Raw genomic sequence first — 23,141 nt, 5'->3', positions numbered from 1 at the left:
GACTGAAAAACCAAGTTCCAAACCGAGTTCGAAAACCATCGGCTTATGTGCTATAGCCGACGCCATGGAAAGAAACCTCAGCACACGTATGGGTTCTCCCAGCATTGATAGTGTTTTTGTTAGGCTCGTGCTGTGAGCAAAGCATGTTGCTTGAGGTACTATCACAACAACTGATTTCCTGAAGAAGGAAAAAAAAAGGTCAAACACGTGTAGAAAATGCACACCCCATTTTCACTGACCGCAGGCAGTAGCTAAAAAAGGCAGTTTAAATGAAAAACAGTTACTTTTAGGAATGTAATTATGATTACAGACTTCTCTTCTAATTATTCCAACCTGTTATGTTTAGCCAAGTCGGGCCAATTAATAAGCACAGTGGAGTGTTAACTAAAATCTAGACTTTGGAGAGGAGAGTTAGGTATCTCGTGGTTCGTGGGTTCGAGCCCCGCGTCGGGCTCTGTGCTGACAGCTTGGAGCCCGGAGCCTGCTTCCGATTCTGTGTCTCCCTCTCTCTCTGCCCCTCCCCTGCTCACGCTTTGTCTCACTCTGTTTCTCAAAAATAAATGTAAAAAAGAATTTTTTTTTTTAAATAAACACAGAATGAAGTCAGTACTCTTTTATTGAGAGCTGGGTTCCAGGGCACGGCCTCAGGCAGCCTTCACGTGCCTACCGTCCTTTGTCCCTAACAGAACCTGCAAAGGCGGGCGGTGTTCGTCCCATTGTATAAGCTGGGAATAAAGAGGTTTGGTGAGATTAAGGAACGTTCCCCGCACAGGACTCTGACCGGGTCTGTGTGGCGTCAAAGCCCCTGCACTAGGCACTGCACGGCACAGCCCGTGGAAGACAGAGCTTGGGAAACGTCATCCCTCGTGTCCGCTCTAGAGCCACCTCACGCGGGGAGCGTCAGTGGTCGGGGATGGGGCCGAGGAACACAAACGTTAAGAATGCTGGAAGCCAGGAAACGAGTCCCTGTGCTACCTTTCGGGACCCCAAGCCGGCGAGCGGTAGCCGTTCTCCACCAGAGGTGAATGCCTCTTCACGGCCCGGTTGTCTTTTCCATTCTAGTCTAAAATCCATGCCGCGCGCAGCCTGAGCGAGATCGCCATCGACCTGACCGAGACCGGCACGCTGAAGACCTCCAAGCTGGCCAACATGGGGAGCAAAGGGAAGATCATCAGCGGCAGCAGCGGGAGCCTCCTGTCATCAGGTACGGCAGGGCCTCTCGGGGAGCGTGGAGGAGGCTCGCCCAAGCGCGGCGCCCGGCCCAGCGAGGCTCCGGGCAAGGCCGGCCAGTGGCAGCCGCGGAGGAGGCGGCTTGGCAGGCTCCCCGGGAGCTGGCTCCGGTTGTGAGACCGAGGTTTTGAGCCAAACGGGAATCTGAGAAAACCGCCCAGAGTGCCAGAGGGTGGGGGGGAGATCCGAAGCAGCAGAACCAGGCAGCGTGGGAAGGACCGTCGGCCGCAGAAGCCTCTTGAGCACCCTCCAGAGCCTTCTGAATGCCGATGGCCGAGGGTCAGGAGCGTCAAGTCCAAGGACGGGGTGGGGCGTGCTTGTGTGCCCTTAAAGGAGAATTCTACCAAGGAGGGGGGGCTGAAGGCAGGCTGTGGTGCTGAGCGACCCTCCGCCCTGCTCTCAGGCGAACTCCTCAGGACTCTGGAAGGCCAGAAACTCCAGGCCTTCGGAGAGTCTTGCTGTCACAGAATGCCACGTAGTGTCGAGCACCTTTTGCAAGTGGGAGTCCCAGGGTCTGATTCCAAGTGTGCTTCTAAGAGCCCTGGGCAAGTCATTTTGTCATTGGATGCAAGAGGGACAGACTGGCTCTGTGCGTGAATTCAGAGCGGCTGATGGCCAGAGTAGGGACGCCATTGGCCGCGGTGACAGGAAGAGGCGGAGGTTTGCGGAGCACAGGAAGCGGGAGGGAGGGGGTCATTGTTCGGAGACGTTGAATGCAGGTCACTCCCCAGGCCACAGGATCAAAGCCTGATTGTTCTTGGGGACAGCGTTCTCTTGCCTCCGAGCCTCGAAGGAAAGCAACAAGTCTTTCCCCTCCCTCATCTTCCAGAGTCATTTTTTCTTTCTTTCTTCCTTCCTTTTTTTTTTCCTTTAAGATTTCTTCCTGCCCTAACATTCTAGGAGTTGTCTGTAAATATTGCGTCCCTAGTGTCACCTCTGTTCTAGTGCATCCCTCTCTCTTTGATGCCCACCCCCTGATGCTGTTTACCGAGCCGGCCCCCTGCCCCCCACCCCCCCACCGTGCCCAGTACTGCTGTCCCTCCGTCACACTCAGCCATAACTTCTCTGCTGCTCTTGCTTCCTCGGAACCCTGCTGATGGGGACGCCAGCCGGAGCTCATGGGTTCACAGAGGCATCCTGCCTGCCCACATCTCGGCTCCTCCCTCCATCAGCTTTGTCTAGATTCTTCTCCCCCTCGCCACAGTTCCCCTTTACTATACCTTCCCCTGTCGTTATTTCGTTGTTTGTCTTTGCACCTGGTGCTTCCAGGGTTGTAAAAGACTGGAAGTGAAGATAGTCTCAAAGAGAAACAAATAAGAATGAGCCATGAAAAGCGATGTCCTTCTAAGAACCAACTCCTTGGTTCACCAGGGTCTTTCCACAGCCCCGTCTAAGGACTGCACACAACAGCAGTAAGAGGAAACGGAGAAGGGCAAGAAGCTGAAGGGGTCTGGGCAGCCTCCAGGCCGGCAGAGTCCAGTCAGAGCCTTGACCCGGAGGACCAGGGGGAGGATGTGCCCCTCCCGGACCGAGAGGCCCGTTTACTGAGGGGCTGATGGAGCTTCAGCTCAGGGGCCCGCGCTGGCCAGGCCTTTCAGAGGGTTTGGGAGGGCCCAGCCACGTGTCCTCATGGCATGTGGTTTTGTGAACATAGAACGTTTTGCATTCTTTTTTTTTTTTTTTATCTTGAAGTGCAGTCCACGTAGGTGTTATGTTAGTTTCAGGTATGTAACGTGGCGATTTCACCATCTCTCGTGCTCACCTCAAGTGTAGCTACCAGCTGTCACCATGCAGCTCTGTTAAGGTGTCACTGACTGTATTCTCTAAGCTGTACCTTTCTTCCCTGTGACTTACTCATTCCATCCCTGGGAGCCTGTGTCTCCCACCCTCCTTCTCCCATTTTGCCCTTCCCCCTCCCCTCTGATAATCACCAGTTCTCTGTGTTAATGGGTCTGTTTCTTTCTTTCTTTCTTTTTCTTTCTTTCTTTCTTTCTTTTTTTGTAATGTTCATTTATTTTTGAGAGAGAGACAGAGCATGAGCAGGGGAGGGGCAGACAGAGAGGGAGACACAGAATCCGAAGCAGGTTCCAGGCTCTGAGCTGTCAGCCCAGAGCCAGACAAGGGGCTCAGACTCACAGACATGAGATCATGACCTGAGCTGAAGTCAGAGGCTTAACTGCCTGAGCCACCCAGGGGCCCCTCAGTCTGTTTCTGCTTGTTGTTTGTTTATTCATTTGTTTGGTAGATTCCACGAAGAAGTGAAATCATACGGTATTTGTCTTTCTCTGTCTGATTTCTTTCACTTACCATAATACCCAGGTCCATCCATGTTGTTGTAAAGGGCAAGATCTCATTCTTTTTTATGGCTGAGTAATATTCCATTGTGTGTGTGTATGTTGTGTGATGTACACACACACACACACACACACACACACACACACACACCCCACATCTTCTGTATCCGTCTTATCAATCCTAAATGTCTTCTATTAGTGGGCACCTAGGTTCTTCCATATCTCGGCTGTAGTAAATAATTGCATTATTTTCCGTAAATCCACTAAAATTATATAAGCTTCATGCCCCACAAAGCCTGGCTCTACTTCTGCCACCATAGGTTTACCATAAACCCCTCCCTGCCTCAGATTCTTCTAAATGTTTTCAGCAGTACAGCGAGGCAAATGACGATAATTTCTGAGGCCTTCAGCTTTACAGTGAAAGCTGTAGAAAATGCTGCTGTCTTGTATCTAAGAGAAGGTCCTACAAAACCTGAGACCCACATCTCAAATTATGGCCACTCTCAATCCCCTGCTGAGTGGCAAAGGGCAGAGCCATAGTCAGCTCCTGTGTTTGTGCTCTAGACCCTTCTAACCCCTGGTAAAATCCAGAGTCTCTGCTTTGAGCCTGGATTTATCTGCCCACGGTCGTCCTCATCCAGCCACAGATGAGCCCCACCCATCCCTCAGGCTTCGTGAGGTGTGCATCCCTGTGTGGTTTCTTAGCCATTTGGAAAGCCGGGTACTGTGCGAATTTGGCACGGTTCTATCCAGAAGGACAGTGGATTCTTCCAGCTCAGTTCTCAAACTTCGACGTGCATCAGAACCACGTGGAGGGCAGTTCAAACACAGATAGCTGAGCTCCCGTCCCAGGTGTCTGATTCTGTAGGTCGGGGGTGAGCCTGAGAATTTGTATTTATAACAAATCCCTAAGAGATGCCGATGCGGCTGGTCTGGGGACCACACGTTGAGAGCCACTCTTCCTGCTGAAGAAGAGATAGAAGCCTGAGGTGACGGTGTGGCTTTGGAACACAGAACCCAGGTATCCCCGCTTTCGGACCTGTGTCTTGGGCCGTCTTCTCTGGCCGCTCATATCTGTGAGCCTGTGGGGGCACCACGGCAGTAACGTAATCGCAGCCACAGATCAGGTTGCGTCCGGGAGCCCCAAATCTCCTGACGTAGTACTGACATCACTCCGTTATCAGCAGATGAGATCCAGATTTTGCAGATGAGAAAGCAATTCAGCTGTGTCCCTGCCACCAGCATAATAGAACAAAATAGTACAGTAGCAAATAAAGCATCTTTACCCCAAGATACAAAAGTGACTTTCAAATGTATGATAACTTCATGTCAGGGAGTCTACTTGGGAGCTCCTGACGCAAAGACCTCGCCCTCCCCACTTGCAGAGGGACTCCGTTCCTGGGCACTGACTCCTCTGCCCTTTCCCTGCCCGCCCTCTGCCACACCGCTGTGCAAGGGGAAGGTGGGAGAGGAAGAGACCGGGAGGTATGAGCCGTGCCCCAGGACCAGATCAGGCAGCGCGTCAAACTCTGCCCAGCCCTGCCAGCTGGAGCTTGAAGAAGTGTGCTTGATGTCATGCTGAGGCTGAGGGTCCGTGGGGACACCTCCCTCCCGTGACTTAAGAAGACAGTGGAGGGAGAGACTCCAAAAAGGAAAGAATATAGGCCATGAGTTAACAAAGGGAATTTCTGGTGTCCACAGATCTGGTCATCGTTTCCCCCTGGGGGTGCTGATCGCTGCCCCTCTGTCTTGTGCGGGAAGAGATGCCCTCAAGCTGAGACCAGCCCTCAGCAGCCCCACCTGGAAGGGGGTGTTTCCCGTCACCCACAGTGAGGGCGTCCAGCCCTTGGCTTAAAAAACTCCACAGCCGGGGGGCGCCTGGGTGGCTCAGTCGGTTAAGTATCTGAGTCTTGGTCTCAACTCAGGTCATGATCTCATGGTTCATGGGTTCGAGCCCCGGGTCAGGCTCTGCACTGACAGTGCAGAGCCTGCTTGGGATTCTGTCTCTGCCTCTCCCCGACTTGGATTCCCGCCTGCTCTCTCTTTGTCTTCCAAAAACTCCCGGCTGGCTAGTTTCCCACTAGTTTCTTTTTGTCCTTCAGTGACCTCTTGCCTGTTTCTCGAGAACTCCTTAGAAATGTGTTCCCCCAGATGGATGGGGCCTTGCTCCTGTAGGACAGCCCTGATTTTAAACACTCTTTTTATTACACTTGCCAGACACTACATTCTACTTCTCATTTAGAAAATACGATGTGTCTAATCCAGTATCCCATTTGATCAATTAGTTTCCCTCCTTCACCTATTGCCTCCTGCTTTAAAAAAAAAAGGGGGGGGGGGCTCTAATAAATATTCCTTAAAAACATTTTGAGAACTGAGTCCTCATTTGAAAATCCTTTTTTCTACTTCTAGCTCAGGGCCTGACATCCAGTAGGTACTCCAAACACGATTCAAAAAAAAATGTTTGTAACATTACATTTCCATGACTTATAACTAGAAACACGTACCTTCTGAACCCCAGCCTCTGGCAACCACCAATCTGCTCTCTGTATCTATGAGATTCAGTTCTGGGTTTTTTGTGGTGTTGTTTTTTTTTTAAGTTCCACATATAAGTGAGATTATACGATACTTGTTTCTGTGACATACTCCACCTAACTCAATGCCCTCAAGGTCCATCTGGGTTATCCCAAAAAAGTGAGATTTCGTTCTTTAAGGCTGAATAATATTCCATTGTACGGATATGCCACATCTTCTTGATCCCTTCATGGATGGGTTGTTGCCATATTTTGTTGCAAATAATGCTGCCGTGGATATAGGGATATGTCTATCTTTTTGAGTTAGTGTTTTCATTCTCTCCAGATAAATACCCAGTACTGGGATTACCGGATCATATGGTAGCTCTATTTTTAAATTTTGGAAGAACCTCCATACTGTTCCCCACAGTGACTGCACCGTTGGCATTGCCACCAACAGTGCACGAGAGTCCCTTTTTTTCCACAGTTGCCAACACTGGTTGTTTCTTGTCCTTTTGACTCTGGCCGTTGTGACAGGTGCAAGGTGGTATCTCACTGTGGTTTTGATTTGCGTTCCCTGGCGACGAGTGACGTTGAGTATCTTTTCATGTGTTTGTCGGCCGTTTGCATGTCTTTGGGAAAATGTCTGTTCGGATCCTCTGCCCATTTGTGAATTGGGTTGTGTGGGTTCTTTGCTGGTGAGTTGTAGGAGTTCTTTATGTATTTTGGATATTAATCCCTTATCAGTTATATGACTTGCAAATATCTTCCCCCATTCAGGAGGTTGCCTTTTTGTTGTGTTGATGGTTTCCTTTACTGTGCAAAAGCTTTTTAGTTTGCTGTAATCCCCCTTGTTCATTTTTACTTCGGGTACCTTTGATTTTGACATTAGGTCCAAAAAATCATTGCCAAAACCAGTGTCAGTGGTATAGGATTATTGAAATTAAAATCTGAAAAATAGTAGTAAAAATCTTGCATGTGGTCCATTTTAAGGATCATCTATGTTCCTTTTTTAAAAAGTTTTTTAATGTTTATTCATTTTGGGGAGACCGCACGTGAGCGGGGGAGGGGCAGAGAGCGAGGGAGACACAGAATCCGAAGCAGGCTCCGGGCTCTGAGCTGTCAGCACAGAGCCTGACGCGGGGCTCAAACCCATGAACTTCGAGATCGTGACCTGTGCCAAAGTCAGATGTTTAACCGACTGAGCCACCCAGGCGCCCCTGAGGATCATCTGTGTTCCTGGAGCTCATGGTTTCTTGGGCCTTGCCTAGAACTGTCACATACCCGCCACTGATACTCTCCTTCGGAATGTACTGTATCACTTTTATCTACTGGCCTCAGACCTTGAAAATTAAATTTGTCAAATATTGTTCATCCTTGCTGTCTTCTATCCACTGTTTCACTCTTATCTATGCCCAAATTGTGGTGTAGCTGACCCTTGTAACACTGTAATATTGTTGTGGGATGAGCTCTTTCTTTAGCTCCCAAACCTTGCTTGGTGCAATGCACAACACTTAGAAAGCTAGAGCCCCTCTCCTCAAAGTGTTTCATACTGTTTATTGATGTTAACAGAGAAAATATTTCCAAGCTGTTGGTAACTTTGAAGGCTGTTTTCCTATTTAAAGGCATGTAAATACCTTTAAAATTACTGACGTCCAGTACTTGGCATCTGAGGTATGAGTTGCTAAAGAAACAAAGCCGTGTCGTTGCTATTTATTAAAGAAGTTGGAAGTCTACATTTGCTAATGCCCTGAGCCACAGGGCTAGCATTTAAAAAAAAAGGTCCACGTAGTTGAAATTATTTATTAAGGCTTAGTGCTAAGCCCCCCACCCCAAATTCTTCAGTGATGATACATAGGACTCTCTCACATAAGACCTATAGGCCCCTGTCCCCAGGAGAGACCCTTAGAGGTAGTGAACCATCCAAGCCCAGGAGGCAAGACCTGTGTTGGAATAAAAGGAATATACGTGTTAGGACACCGAATGCAGTTCACGCTGTAGGAAGGTTATAGAACCCATATCCCAAATTCATTTGCGGAAAGGCCCCAGGGACCAGGCTCAAAAAGGATGTGAGGACCCTTGTCCCCAGAATACATCAGCTGAGAGATGGTGAGGTCTTCGCAGAGTCCCCCTGCAAGAAGGGATGTCGAGGCAGCTCAGGCTGCCAAGCCAGGCCGACAGACCCGCTCCCCCTGCCCTCCACGAGCCGGGTGCCATCTTGGCCTCGTCACATGCCGTGCGTGGCTGGACGCTGCGTAAACCCCCTGCCTGACTGCTGCGGGCACTCTTCACTCCATCCTGGGGGAGCCTGCGGGTTCCCTCCAGATTCGCCAACACCTCTCCTCCGTTGCTTTGGCTCATTGGTGCTTCAGGTAACTCGTGTGCAGAGGCTCAGACAGAGTTACAGAGGACAACTATGAATTCAAACCACTCGGTTATGATGTTTTCAGAGTTCAAAAAAAAAAAAAAAAGCACCTGGCATCTTTTTTGCGGGACTTCAAAGGGGTTTGTTCCTCTCTTCCCTTCCCCCATTTCTTGGTATCTCAGAAAAGATTGGAGAGGGACAGAACATGTAGTAACCAAACAAAAAACCAAGAAAACAACAGCTGTACTTGTCCTGGTAGCTGAACACGCACAGCCTTTCCATAGCTCGTCCAAAAGTGGGAGAGCGCGTAGGCTTGTCCTAAGCATTGTTCGGACGACTTGCCAGCACGGAACAATTCTGATGTCAGTGGGGCATGTAGGGGCTAAGGGAGACCTGGTTTTGCCCTCAACCTTTTCTTTTTTTTTTGAGAAAGAGAGAGGGTATGCTGCGCACAAGGTGGGGGAGGGGCAGAGTGAGAAGGAGACCCAGAATCCAAAGCAGGTTCCAGGCTCTGAGCTGTCACCACGGATCCCAACATGGGGCTCGAACTCACAAACCGTGAGCTCATGACCTGAGATGAAGTCAGACGTTCAACCACTTGAGCCACCCAGGCACCCCGTGCTCTCAGCCTTTAAAAAAAGGGTTTTTTAAAATATTGATTTATTTTTGAGAGGGACAGAGTGTGAGTGGGGGAGACACAGAGAGAGAGAGAGGAAGACACAGCATCCCAAACAGGCTCCAGGTTCTGAGCTGTCAGCACAGAGCCTAACGTGGGGCTTGAACTCATGAACCGTGAGATCATGACCTGATCGGAAGTCAGATGCTTAACTGACAGAGCCGCTTGGGCGACGCTCAGCCTTTTCAAAGAAAATGGTGCACAGCTTGCTTGGGAAATACCTTGTGTTCTGCAGGCCCACGTGGCTTGTCTCATTAACCACCCGGACAAAAAGATGGTACTGGGTGTCCTCTCTGAGATGAAACAAGGAGACTGGCACTGGCTTCTTGACTGAAAATCCAGGGGCATAAGTCGCGCGTTTGCTACAAAAGGATGTGCTGTGTCTATAAATAGGAGCCGGGCTGGGTGACTAATGAGTTGGCGGTTGAGTCCTCTTTGTCGTTGTGATCAGCAGGATTGCGAAGCATGTGGTGAGGGATCTTTGGTTTAAACAAACAGCACCGGGGCAAACCCTGCCGCCTGCGATCATGCCCCAGCTCTGACACTCGCCGTTCTGGGGGAAAACATGTGCGAAGCGCGGGGCCCTCGCTTTGCCTGGGATCCGTCCACAGGCATTACTCACCCGTTCTCACATTCTCATTCTCTGAGTGCTGGCACTTCCTTCCATTGTCAGGAAGTTTATTAATAACTAATGTAACAATGAGGATGCCAGCTATCTGACATCTCTCCCTACAGAGAGCTGATCTGATAGGCGTCAGCCAGCTTTACGGTCACGGCTGTATTCAGGTCAACACACATTGCCTCGCGCCGGTACAAATCACATTGTCTTTTGGTTTGTGTGGGGTTTTTTTTTTTCTTGTTTGTTTTCTTCCTTTCTTTCTTGCTCTCACTCTGTCTCTTCCCTGTGTCTCTCTCCAGCCTCTTAAAGTTCTCTGGTAGCAGCTCCCTGCCTCCTTTTGGAGGATTCCAGGGGCTTTAATTTGGGTCATAACCTCCGTGCTCTGCAGGCGGGCACAGCCACACAGGCCCTGCCAGAGGACTGGGGTTCTGCCAGGGTGTGCCCACGCCGGACAGGGCAACCAGTGAGGGGTGACGCCTGTCCTGTGGGATGGCTGTGTCTGGGCTTTGCTTGAGCGGGATGGGCCGGAGTCAAAGCTGAGAAAGGAGGGAGACCGGTTGTCCCTTTCTGCCCGCCTGTTAGGGGAAAAGAGCCTGAGTAAGTCATTTACAGTGATCTCTTTCTGCCCTTGGGTATTAGTACCAAAAGAATAGTAAAGAGTAAAGAGACCCAGAGCAGAGTAAGCACGTATAACCTAAGCAAGCTCCTCTCCAGCGCTGAAATTTTAAACATTGGAAAATAAATATCCCTGTGGTCCCTCATAGACATCACTGCGTTCCCATTGAGCCCAGCGCTTTCGATGCCGCCGCGGAATTAGAGTCTGGGAGCTGGAAAGATCAAGCCCCTCATTTCACAATATAAGAGAAAGGGGGAACCATGTGAGTTACCCATAAACAGTAGTTTGAAATGGATATCGAACTTAATATTTTTATTAGATACTCCTGCTAATTTTTATAGTCAACTATTCAGCACCCCCCCCCCCCCCATTATATTTGTCCTCTCTACCCATTGTCGAAAGTGCCACTGAGCAGTGAAATGGCCACACGGTAAAACTCTCGAAGAGATCCCTACCGGCCACCCAGGTGCTTCCATTTCACTACTCGTTCAGGTGGACTATAATTGCTGAGCCCGATGAGAAGTTGTCCAGGCATATGTTTTTCACATTAAACATCCCATTTAATTCTTGGAGATGGTCTCCAGAGATCACACGTTTAACCCGAAAAATCTGCAGTGCGACAGCATTTCCCATGGCCTCTCAGGACATCTTTTGTGTCAGGAACTCCTAACTGAGGACTCAAAAGGAAAATGCCTGTCTGTTCATCACGAGGAAGAGTTGAGACCTCTCCCTCATATTTGTTCCCGAGGTGTCAGCCAAAACTTTGCCTTGCGGCTTTTAACAGATCGGCTGGGAATACGCTTCTTCGTTTTCTTTTTCCTTGAAGACTGAAACAAGACAGATTGTCCTTTCCTTCCCTTCCTTTTAGGATAACAGATTTCTTTCTTCCTGGGGGGACTGTTTCAAATTTCCCCTCTTTTCAAAGAGGAAAGCACCCCTTCTGTCTCCCGAGATCAGGGGGCTCTTAGTCAGGATCCCATCTGTGTAAAAAAGAGATGAGCCACAGTTCCTGACAATGTGTTCTTCAGGGGATGGTTACTCACATCCGGTGCCGAGTGGCCCAGGGTCTTTGGAAAGATTGGAGCAAATTCTCCATCGCAGCTGAACGAGGATATCCGTGCATGTGTTTGCCGGCTGGAGGGGAGCTGGCGTTCCCCGCCCCCACATCCTGCCCCAGGCAACTGGCTGCCCACCGGGTGAGGTGTCCCCCGGCTGGAAAGTAAGAAAGTGATGGAGGCTGTTCCTCCAGAGCCGTGGGACAGGTTTTTACCACATCTCTGCCGGGAACGTCTGCGGCACTGGTCCCATGGTATCAGTAAGGCCCTCAGAAGATTCCCAGATAGGCACCAAAAGCGACTTTCTGGCCTTGAACGCATCAGGCAGGTTCTCTGGCTGTGGCTGGATGGATAGGAATGGTCCTCTGTGAGGTCCGGTTTTTCCCTCTTCCCCCACCTAAATTAATCCCTAAATTATTAGTGACCTGTTTCTATCAAAATTCTTTGGATTCAGGTTGAAACATAATAGTAAAAGAGCCAAGGGGCGCCTGGGTGGCTCAGTCGGTTAAGCGTCTGGCTTGGGCTCAGGTCATGATCTCGCGGTTTTGGAGTTCGAGCGCCGCGTCGGGCTCTGGGCTGACAGCTCGGAGCCTGGAGCCTGCTTCGGATTCTGGGTCTCCTTCTCTCTCTGCCCCTCCCCCACTTGTGCTCTCTCTATCAAAAGTAAACAAACATAAAAAAAAGTAAAATAAAAAATAATAAATAGCCCAACCCAAAAGATTGTGTTTTCAGTCTAGTCTCCTGCAAACATACAGTTGACAGCAATAACCAGGAAGGCTCCCTGGGGTGCTGATCTGATTCGCTGGCAGTGGAGCACAGAGAACATTTCCGCTGATTAGACTGGAGGTGATAGCTTCCTGGGTGGATTACCTAGTTGGCCCTGAGGTGAGGGCTCCCTCCCCATATGCTGTTCCCTCTCTCCTTCAGGTGGCCTTGCTGATCTCCGGCCTCTTCCTCGTAGGCAGCTTTTCACCACCCACCCCACCCCGTGCTCTCTGAGGGTCGGGCCTCAGGTGACATCGAATCACCTGTCTCCTCCACCACCACCCCCGCCTTGCTCACCGATGCTTGCTCTCCGGTGGCTCATCCGAAGAACCCCTCGGCTCCTTCTCCCCCTTCCTGCGGCCTGCGTTTTAATCCGTGCGGGATGTGGAAAGAGTCTAGGGGTGAAAGGCAGATATGATTGCACACCACACGGTTCTCCTATTGCAGCAGCCCAGCAGTGACCGAGACAGAAAGTTCCTGCACCCCTACCGTTTCCTTCCGGGTGTGAGGCGGACCAAACAGAGCCACCCAGCTGGAATCCCAGCCCTGCCTCCCTACGTCCTAGTGACCTCTTCTGCGAAAACGGGGATGATGTTTTGGTGAGGGTTGTGTGAACTGTAGCACAGGGGAAACTTCTGTCAGGAGTCTGTGAAAAGCCACTCCCTCCCTGGTTCCCTCCCCACCCCTCACCCTCACCCCCCAGTGTCCTGATGGACAGGGCAGTGGTAGTACCTGCCTCCCACCAGCCTTGCCCGCCTCTTGTCTACCCGCTAACTAGCCTTCCCCTTGTCCAATTGGCGTGCCAACTCCCCATGAAGGCCAGGAACACTGTTGAGTACAAAAACTAATGCTCTTGTAGCATCTGTTGTGTTCTAAGCTCTCTCAGCATGTCTGAGGCATTCTCTCCTTGGTTCCCCCCAACTTGTGAAGAAGGTCCCCTTACCGTTCCTGTATCTTAGGGGAGGAATCGGAGGCTGAGAGGCCTTGTGTCACGTTGCCAAGGCCCGGCAGCTAGTGCGTCGCAGAGCTGGGACACAAGCCCAGACCTGCTGACTCACCCACTGGTTTGTAGACTTGCGTCTTCTTCTACTTCTGTCTTCTGAGTGTGTTTTCTGAAGAATATTCACCTCACCCCTTCCAGAAGCGTGGTGCTGCTTCAAACTTTGGACAACCGGGTGTTAACGAATTACTTGTCTCTTTCAAAACACACTCCCATCGCCGCCGCTTTCTTTTTTGCTCCCGTACAGATTCATCATGTGTGTGGACAGCCCTTTCCAAGTAGCACTTGGCTACTGTTTTGTCGACCCATAAAGTTTGAAACCTTGCTCTTCTCGGATGGTTCCAACCACCCTCCTGCTTCATTGATCCCAAAGATGGCTCTGAGTAACTGCTTTTTTAGCATCCAAACTTATACACGTGTGCTGTGGTCTGTTGATGAGATGGAGAGGTAACCGGGCCCTTTCAGCGCTGGTTGATAATTAGACGTTCCCTTCCAGTAACTGAGCGTGGGACCAGAGTTGGCCTAGTGTTTGTCTTATCCGGAGGTGGGGCTGGTCAAGAGGAGGGAGGTTGACACTGTGTGTAAGGTTACTTTTGTAACAGTTGAGGAAAGGACTGAAGGAGACAAGAGGGAGGTACTTAAGTAAGCTGTTTGTTAAGTAATAAATTCCCCGTGTTTGGAGCCATCTTGGAGGTTGGTTAGTTGGCCATCTTCTGGATGGGGACATGATGGCTCCAAGAAGTTAGTGACCCCGAGGTCTGACACCATTTCATAGCAGACACGTGATGGAAACCCAGGTCCTTCCTTGTCCATCACTGCTCTTCTGAAAGATAGCAGCTTTACTTCTTTATAGCTTCCAAAAGGTGAAACTAGCAACCTCAGAGTGATCCATGTGCAAGGGCGCATAGGTGTTCAGATAACCAGCAAAGGGTAAATCATAGCAACAGAGAACTTCTGTATCTTTCATCAGGTCAATGATTTCTCCATCTAGAATCATTCTTTATTCATGAACCTTTCTGTTGTAAGACTCCCATTGACCTCCCGAGGCCCTTCCCTGATTGAATTTCTTCCTTTCTTCCAGAGTCATTCTCTGTCACTTGAGGAGAGTAAGAGTGAATCCGTGAATCCCTCCCCATTCGAGGCTCTCTTGCTGGCCTCCCTCGTATGTGTCCCCCATGACAGGGAATGCCCAAGGGCACCTGTGGAGGGGGTAAGAAGCCCCTCGGCATCACAGAGACCTGGGGCTTCTTCTCCTGATGCCCCTGAGCTTTCCTCTGTGGTACTGTTACTTGGGTACCCTTGCCGCCGGGCACTTGGCCACTTCTTCTTGTGGTGGCCATGTTTGCCTGGTTCCGGGTAACAGCCCCACAGGCTCAGAACCCTTCCCGAAGGGTTTCCTTTAAAGAAACATGCCCTGGGAGCCTCTTTTCAAATGCATAAAACAGACAAATACAGAACTCCCTGGCCCAAGGAGCCTCGAGTGGGGCCTCTGAACCCCGGAATCTCCTTGATCTTGTTCCCACCCCCATGTGCAATGGCTCCAGAAGCATAATTTGCAGACTCAGGGGCTCAAGACACAGTTTGAAAATACTGCCTTTGTATGCTGAATTGCAGAGTGAGGTCTTTTCTTGAGCAAGAAGGAGGAGGTAGTTTCAATGGTCTCTTTCTTTCTAGTTCTACTGTGTGTTTCACTCCTGTTAAATCTACCCGAGATCTTGAGGACTTACCTTTTCCAGGCAGTGATAAGTGCTGTATGTGCGTGGTCTCGGTTAGTCTTTACAACAGATTAAGGAGGGCGGGTCATTTGCCCAAGGTCGCACAACTCATGAGCTGTTTAGAGCCCATCAAAGCCAGATCTGTTTTACTGTCTACTCACCATCCAGTTACTGCTAAAAAAAAAAAAAAAAATCTGCATGGCCAGTCCAGGGCCAGCTCAGTTACTTTGTAAAACTTTTACTTGGTATAGTCCTCATAAGGCAGTTTTCAGAAAAAAGGCAGGAAACAGAGCCAGCCAGTGTTGGTGGTTTCAGATAAAGATAAGGGCCTCTTGAGCCATCCACTCTGTCTTATGTGGGTTTGGTATTTGGACTAATTATAATAAATAATAATAATTTAAGTGGCCCTAATGAGCCCTGTAATTCAGCACCAAAGCTGAGAGACCAGATCATCCAAACATGTTGTACTTTGTCTCCCAGAGTCCAACGTTCCTGTGATTTCTGCCATCCTTGGACACACTGAATCCTCAGACTTAATAAATCATCATTTCCTATCAAGGGGTTAGGCAGGGGTGAAAGGGAAAACAGTGAATTTTTCACTGGAGCTAGAAATCCTTTAATCTAATTGGGTCCAGGTTTCCCCAGGCCTGTTTTTTTAATTTGTTTTTTACATTTATTTATTCTTGAGAGAGACAGAGCGTGAGCCGGGGAGGGGCAGAGAGAGGGAGACACAGAATCCGAGGCAGGCTCCAGGCTCTGAGCTGTCAGCACAGAGCCTGACGCGGGGCTCAAACCCATGAACCGTGAGATCACGACCTGAGCCCAAGCCGGACGCTTAACCGACTGAGCCACCCAGGCGCCCCAGGCCTGTTTTTTTTTAAATCTGAAGTCTGACTTCTTCCCAACCTTTACTTCACATCGTTACTAACGCTTTAGATGATGGAGCAGAGGGAAGCCCATTAGGTGTCCGTCCCTGTGTCTTCCATTTTGATTGGTGACTGTCGCCACAAGAACCAGATTAAGATGCCGGGCGACTGAGCTGTGCTTCCTTGGATGGGTGTACCCTAGAGGTAGCTGAGTACTGACGAGCGCAGGGTAATTGACCTACAGAGGTAAGAAAACCTGAGCCGTATCAGAAGGGGAGACTGCGGTATTGTCCCAGCGATGTGTTGCGTGAGTGTAACAGCTTAATGTCTGACAACCATGAGGAAATGGGAGCCTTAGTAAGATTCAAGGCTCTTTGTTTGGGTTTCCGATTGAACTTGGAGTCGTGCAACTGAGCATGACGAAACCTGGGGAAGAGCTGCAAAAATTACTGAAAGTTTGGAAGGCAGGTTCTATAACTTGTAGGTGCTCACAGGTACGAGTTCTCTTTACCAGGCTGAACTGCACGTTAATTATAGCGTCCAAGTTTATGGCTGATGACATTTATGTGTGTGTTTGTTCCAGCTCAGATGTATTAGCTACTGTGGAGGCATAAAGGTGGTACATTCCTGCCGTGAGAGATCGTCTCTATTTCAAGCTACGATGGGGTGGGGGAGAAAAGTAAAAAGCCCAAGTTAGAGTCAAAATGTACTTAGCCATAAGACTTTTCGAGTATTAGGGTTATGGGAATCTACCTGCATGGTAACTGAGGGGTAACCGAGGGGGTAAAAATGGGGTTTCTTGCTGAAAGACTAAGTAAGAAGAAAGTAGAATAGTCTCTTTAGAGGGATGATGTGAGTATAGCAGAGCTTTGTGACACAAAGGCATGAAAGACCTTTCTAGACTCAGGATTCTGAGACGCTTTCTTTACCCTTGGAAGAGAACAGTTGAGTCTAGCGATAGCAGTTGCGTTGTTCTCACATCTGTCATCTGATCGCTGAATTATCCCAAAATGTTCCATATGGAAATACAATCCCTACCCACCTCTCCCCAGAAAATCCCGCTGGAACTTTTACTGGGATTGCAAAGATTGTCTTGTTTAATTCCTGGAGCACTGACATCTGTACATCAGGCTTCCAATCCATGACCATGGTAGACCTCTTCATCGTTCCTCCGCAGGGTAGAGTTTCGCTGTAGAGATCTCGCACATCTTTCACTAGACTTACCCCTAGGTATTCGGCGTTGTTTGATGCTCTCGCAAATGGCGTCGTCATCCAAGCCCCTGGAGCGCGTACCTGATAACACCTGTCCGTCTCTGTGGGCATGAGAAGCAAAGTAATTATGAGCTTCTCCATTCCCAGGGCGTCGGTGGGCCTTGTTGGAACCCACCAAGGTAGAAATGCAGAATAGCTTCACTGCTGGAAACCCGCTTCAGAATGCAAAGACTGTGGCCCGGAAAGTGTTTTTTTGGTCCAACCTACATTCCTCCGGTTGGCATGCTAGCTTATTTTCCTTTCGAGTTTGGTTCACAGTTTGCCTTCCACCAAGATTTCATATCTAGCTGTCTGCTGCTTGAATCGTCACGCAGATACTTCCACCCTGCGTGGTAAAATACGTATAACTTTCATCAGGAGGGATTGTGCTCGTGATCCAGTGTTACGTTAAAAAATATATAATGAAAATCAAATTTTATTCCTAAAATCTATGCACTGAGATAAAAAGGTCAAAAGAAAAAAAGCGTAACGGTGGTTATCTCTGGGGGACTTACTTACAGACTACTTTTGTACGTGTCTCGATTTTCAAGTTTTTTATGACCAACATGCAACCTCTTTGAACTTTTTAAAGGGAAAAAAGGAAATTAAAGGTGTGTATTCAAATGACTGGCTTGGACTGAACGTCCCCCTTCACTGTGTAAAGGCTATCAGAACACGCTAGTGAATTAAGACAGGTATATACCACGTATCTTGAGATAATCAAGAAAGAGAAACTTCTTTTTCAGGGGTGTAAATTTCCCTGCCAGTCCTCTGGGCAGCTGTAAACTCCACTGAGGGCCAAGAATTGGCTCCTCGCACCTGGGACTCGGCAACACCTGTTTTATGTCCCCCTCCCATGATTCCTGGGCGAGACCCGCCTCCCCAGTATGGGCTCCAGGGAGGTTCTCCGCGGTCCAGATGTGTCTCCCCCTTCCGCCGCTCTACTAACCCCGCTGTTTATTGACAGGTTCTCAGGAATCCGATAGCTCTCAGTCGGCCAAGAAAGACATGCTGGCCGCCTTGAAGTCCAGGCAGGAAGCTCTGGAAGAAACTCTCCGCCAGCGGCTAGAGGAACTGAAAAAGCTCTGCCTTCGAGAAGCTGTAAGCAGTTCACGTTTTGTGCGTGTGTGTCCTCCTCTGTCCTCACAGAGTTAGAAAAAGCAAAGCTGGGGATCACACGGACAGCATAAGAGGGAGGCGGGACCTCTCCTGGACCCCAGATGGGGGACACTCACAGCCCCGCCAGTGCTCTGTGACGAACAGGAGTGGGCCTTAATGAACCACTAGGACAGCAATTAAAGTGGCTCTGCCCGAATCCTAAAGGGGACCCCACTGGAACCCAAATGACCGTAATGGCAGTCCCGTGTAAGTACTCGCTGCACCATAGTGTATAAGGGGTCTCCTCCTGTGATACTCCCTCAATGGAGAGACTGGCTTGCCACCATGTAACTAAAATTTTTGTGCCTGAGTTTATGGCCATGGTGACGCTTGTTTGTCTTGATTATATTTCACATTTATCTTGGGAAATCCTATTGAGAGACCTCGGTGGAGATCAGCAAGGAAACCAAGGTTTCACTTGATAGACGATCCCCTTTAAAACTCACGATCTGGTGTTTCTTTCACTTTTTCTTTAAATGAAGTCTTAGCCTGGTGAGATTTTTAAATTGTACGGAAAGCAATGCTTCCTCAAGCCTCTATACACCAGGCTCGAGTTTCCTTGGGATTTTGGCCCTGTGCCCCCCCCCCCCCGCCACTGTCTGTATTTGTTTAACATTTATTTATTTTTGAGAGAGAGAGACCACGGGTCGGGGAGGGGGCAGAGAGAGGGAGACCCAGGATTCGAAGCAGGCTCCGGGCTTCGAGCTGTCAGCACAGAGCCTGACACGGAGCTCGAATCCACGAATCGTGAGATCATGACCTGAGCCGAAGTCGAACGCTTACCCAACTGAGCCACCCGGGCACCCCAGAAAAGTTGGTTGTTTAATTCATTACTGTGCGGGGCGGGGGGGCGTACGCACACACATGGATGCGGGCACCCTGGGGAGGGCGACCGTGCTCGGCTTACCCTTATACAAAGAGCTCTGTTGGTGAAACAGTTCGGAATGGGAAGCAAAAGAGGTTCCTGAGCTGACGAGTGTCCTCCCCTCCCCTCCCAGCCCCAGTGCCTTGTCGCAGGAAGAGTGAAACAAGGGGCTATAGAATGAGATCGCATTACTTTTCATCTTGGCTTAATTGCGCGCTGGCTTGATTTAAACCCGAGCCTGCTCGAAGCCGACCCACATGAGCACAAATCCACTGCAAAGCTTTGGAAAGCAGCCGGCCCGGCCAGGGGATCTGCTCCCTGATAGTCTTAGCATTAGCAACCTTTTTATAGAGACTGTGCTGAAAGCAATGAAAAAATATGGGCTTGGGTGTCTGTCTGCATTTAATAATTTGTAAAGCCTTGTTTTGTTTTTAGTAAAGGAAACGTCCCTAAACCCAGCAGGGAATCAGCATCCGAAAATTGGAGAAGCCTGTCAGGGCAAGGTTAGCATGCATTATAAAGGTCTCCCTGTCTCTCTTAAAATAAAAGCAAAATAAGGGAAACCGAGCTCCCGCTTCTTAGAGTGTCGACACCAGCAAACAAGTTGGGTGGAAGAAATAACCTCTCAGGAAACAGATTGCTTCTGTGCTTGCTCAGCCAGTCTCCCGACTCCCCCGCAGCGAAGGGGCGGGAGAACTTTCTCAGTAACTGCCCCGCTCTTTGTCTGTGTCCCACACACCACACACCCTCAGCTCCATCTCGAGGAGCCCCGTTTGTCCGCTGGGGCGCCAGGCGGCCCGAATGCCGTGCGGTGCGGCAGGATGTAAGCAACGTAAGAGCAGAAGGAACCAGGCCGACCCCTCCACGAGAGCTCAGCTCGTTAAAGCGCCCCTGCCCCGTGCGGGTCTGGTTCCATGTGAAATCAGACGAGTCATGGAGAATGGAGGGCTTGACTCAAACGCCTTCGAGGGGATGGTGGGAAATCAGTAGCCTCATTTTTGAATCCAGTTTGGTGCAAAACCACAGACACTTCGGGGTTCTAAGTCAAATGGCCAGGTTAAATCACGTTCCCCTCCTTTTTCTAAGTTTCGAGGTAAAAAAACGAAAGTCCTAAGAATATAAAACCCCCAGTGTATTGTGTTATTTATAGACAGGCTTTTAGGGAAGCAGATAAAAATGTTGCAGAATAAACACAAAACTACTTTGGAGACATTTGAACTACGTTCCCTGTTTTAGAAAACAGGGAAGAAAATCACAGAGCATTTCATACTCAGTAGTTGGCCATTATGTTGTGAAACGCGTACAGTGAGGAGTTAAAAGTCCAAGAGTTCATTTCCTGGTCGCCTGAACACAGAAGGAAAGAGACCCAGGAGAGGGGGCTGCCTGTGCTTATACATTCACACACACACACACACACACCCTAGTCGCACACACACCCCAGTGCATCCACATCCACAGCCTAGTGCACACACACACCAGTACACACACACCCAGTGCACACACATACACTCCAAAGTATGCACACACACATATAGCAGTGGGGAAAGGCCAGATCAGTCCTCCTATAGAAAGTGGGTCCAGACGCCTGGGTGGCTCAGTCCGTTGAGCGTCCGACTTCGGCTCGGGTCATGATCTCGCGGTCCGTGAGTTCGAGCCCCGCGTCGGGCTCTGGGCTGACAGCTCAGAGCCTGGAGCCTGTTTCAGATTCTGTGTCTCCCTCTCTCTCTGCCCGTCCCCTGCTCGTGGTCCCTCTCTCAAAAGAAACATTATTTAAAAATTAAAAAAAAAAAAAGTGGGTCAACACCTGGGGTCCCACGTCTGGGGCTGTCCCACCCGCCGGCCACTCGTACTGGGCTGCTTGCACAAAAGCTCTTTGTGCAGACGGACCGCCGAGCTCTTCTTATCAGAGTGGCCCCTGGAGTCTCTGTGCCCTGTAGACATGGACAGACGACTGGCAACCCGGGGCTGGGCTCTGCCTGGAAGCTGAGCCTGTGCAGTGGAGATGCACAGCGGCCGTCCCGCGTTCCCCTGGTCCCTGGAAGTGACCCCGTGCTGTTGATACCCTGGCACTACCAGTGGAGTAGCCACTGACTCAAATCTGGTCTTTATTCCCAGACGTCATCCCTACAATGGAGCCTAGTTCTAATCCTGAATCATCCACAGACCTCAGCGTCAGCCAGGATCATTGTCACTGTGGTGACCTGTCAACTAAATTCAGTGTCCTCATACTCACACAATTAGATTTCTAGAGCTGAGAACACACAACAGATCTCTTTTAATGCCCTTGACAGTAACATAGATTAAAGTTTCAGTTTCTATTGAAACTCTGGAAATCCGTTTCTATTGATTTTTTGGTTTTGGTTTTGGTTTGTTTGGGTTTGTTTTGGGGTTTTTTGTTTTTTGGTTTTTTTTTTTTTTTTTTAGAGAAAGTGCGAGCGGGGGAGGGCCAGAGGTGGGGGGTGGGAGGGAGAGAGAGAATCCCAATGCAGAGCCCGAAGCTGGTCTTGAGCCCATGGCGCTGGGATCATGACCTGAGCCAAAATCAAGAGTTGGATGCTCAACCGACTGAGCCGCCCAGGCGCCCCAAAGCACATCGGTTCTGTAAAGAAAGGACTGTTCTTACACTTTTTCTGAGACATAAAATTGCGTTTCAGGAGCTCTTAGGTGCGTCACTAAAGGCGACTGTTTCGAATCTGTGCGCGGAATCTGTGCACCACAGTGTGCGTGTGTGTGCACACGTGCATCCTGGAACTCAAGCGCGTGCCTTCCTCAGATTTCTCTTCTCTCTCCTGCTCTTGCACGTACGCAGGAGTTGACAGGCAAACTGCCCATTGAGTATCCCTTGGACCCGGGGGAGGAACCACCCATCGTTCGCAGAAGAATCGGGACGGCCTTCAAACTGGATGAACAGAAAATCCTGCCCAAAGGAGAGGTGTGTCCTTTATGTTGTTGGATTCTGCTACGTCAGCCATATTTGTCCCACGTGTTAGGGCTTCCAGACTTTCTGTCACCGTTTCTTCATTCTCCCTGATGCCAGATGCCTTTTCCTTTTTGCTCCGGGTGTCTCACCTTTTAAGCTAGCTGGTTAGTCAGTGAGGGGCTCCCCTCCCTAGGATTAGTTACCTTGCTCCTCTGAACGGGGAGCCAAGTGCGTGGCTGCCTGCTGCGTGAACAGGGAAGCCAGGTGTGCTCCCAGGGGAGACAGAGGCAGGACGGAGCTGGGGACGGGAGAGCTCTTCCTTCCTAGAATAACTCTGTGCATGTTCGTGCCAACTTGGGGGTACTTCCTTTTACTGATTCTGGACTGATCTATGCAGGGACAGGTAAGGAAGACAGGGCACCACGCGGACTTCTCAGTAAGCATTTTGATTTCTGTGGAAGTTGTGTGTGGAACATGATAGGCCTGTCACAAGTGGCTACGTTAAGCTTGGGAGAACATCCCAGCAGCACACACGTGGGCCTGTCTTTTTAAGGACTTCCCGACCCTTTGTTACTGGGAGCCCAGCACAGTGTGGAAGAAAACCAGCAGAGAAGCAAACGGGTGCAGGCACCCCGTTGTCGGGGGGAAAGACAGTAGGGTCTGCCCTTGGTGGCCTTAACTTCACCTTGCTGCGAAAAGTGCTACCAGACTTTCAGCAAGATGCTGGGCCCTCCTAATGTCACTCGTCTGCTTTTAGGGGACCCACTGAAGCTTTGCTTTTTCATCCTCTTTGGCACTAAACGTTGGTGGGGGGCTGGGGCTGGAGAGGTCAGGACTGGGGAGGGGGGCGGGGGGAGGGTCTTGGGTCTCCCTCCGGTTAATAAGCTATCCAGCCTCAGACCAAGAGAGATTCAAGGCCAGGCAAACCTTTAGGCCTCAAGGCCATGTCCAGGAAATGTCTTCCCAGATTTATTCTGAATGAAGCTACTGATGAAAATGCTCTTGAACAGAGGGCTTAAAAGAACAGGCATCAAATCCAATGGAGGAGGGAATGCCACGTATGTGTTTAAATGCACAGACTCTAAAAAGTGATTGGGGGGAGCTCACATTCTTGTGTCACACCCGCGGTGGGTGAGTGTGAGGGTGAATCCCGAGGGGACGCGAGTGCCCTGCAGCCGCCAGCAGGGGATCAGTCTGAGATTGGCACTGGCGGCTCCCCGGGGGGACTGGTGGACA

At 49.9% G+C, this 23,141-nt stretch overlaps 1 protein-coding gene across 7 annotated transcripts in view; it reads left to right on the top strand.

Annotated features, from left to right (window-relative positions):
• Positions 1-23,141, top strand: part of FRMD4A (FERM domain containing 4A) — a 614,500-nt gene that overhangs the window by 561,252 nt on the left and 30,107 nt on the right. For all 7 annotated transcript variants that reach the window (XM_042944929.1, XM_042944928.1, XM_042944927.1 and 4 more), the window contains 3 exons: positions 1,063-1,204; positions 17,930-18,063; positions 21,795-21,917. In XM_042944929.1, coding sequence (XP_042800863.1) covers positions 1,063-1,204; positions 17,930-18,063; positions 21,795-21,917 — 399 coding nt within the window. The remainder of the gene's footprint in view (positions 1-1,062; positions 1,205-17,929; positions 18,064-21,794; positions 21,918-23,141) is intronic.

Source organism: Panthera leo, chromosome B4 (assembly GCF_018350215.1).
Source record: "Panthera leo isolate Ple1 chromosome B4, P.leo_Ple1_pat1.1, whole genome shotgun sequence".
In the NCBI taxonomy this organism is placed as follows: Eukaryota; Metazoa; Chordata; class Mammalia; order Carnivora; family Felidae; genus Panthera; species Panthera leo.
Note: the sequence above shows the minus strand (reverse complement) of the source record. Positions and strands in the feature narration are given on the sequence as shown.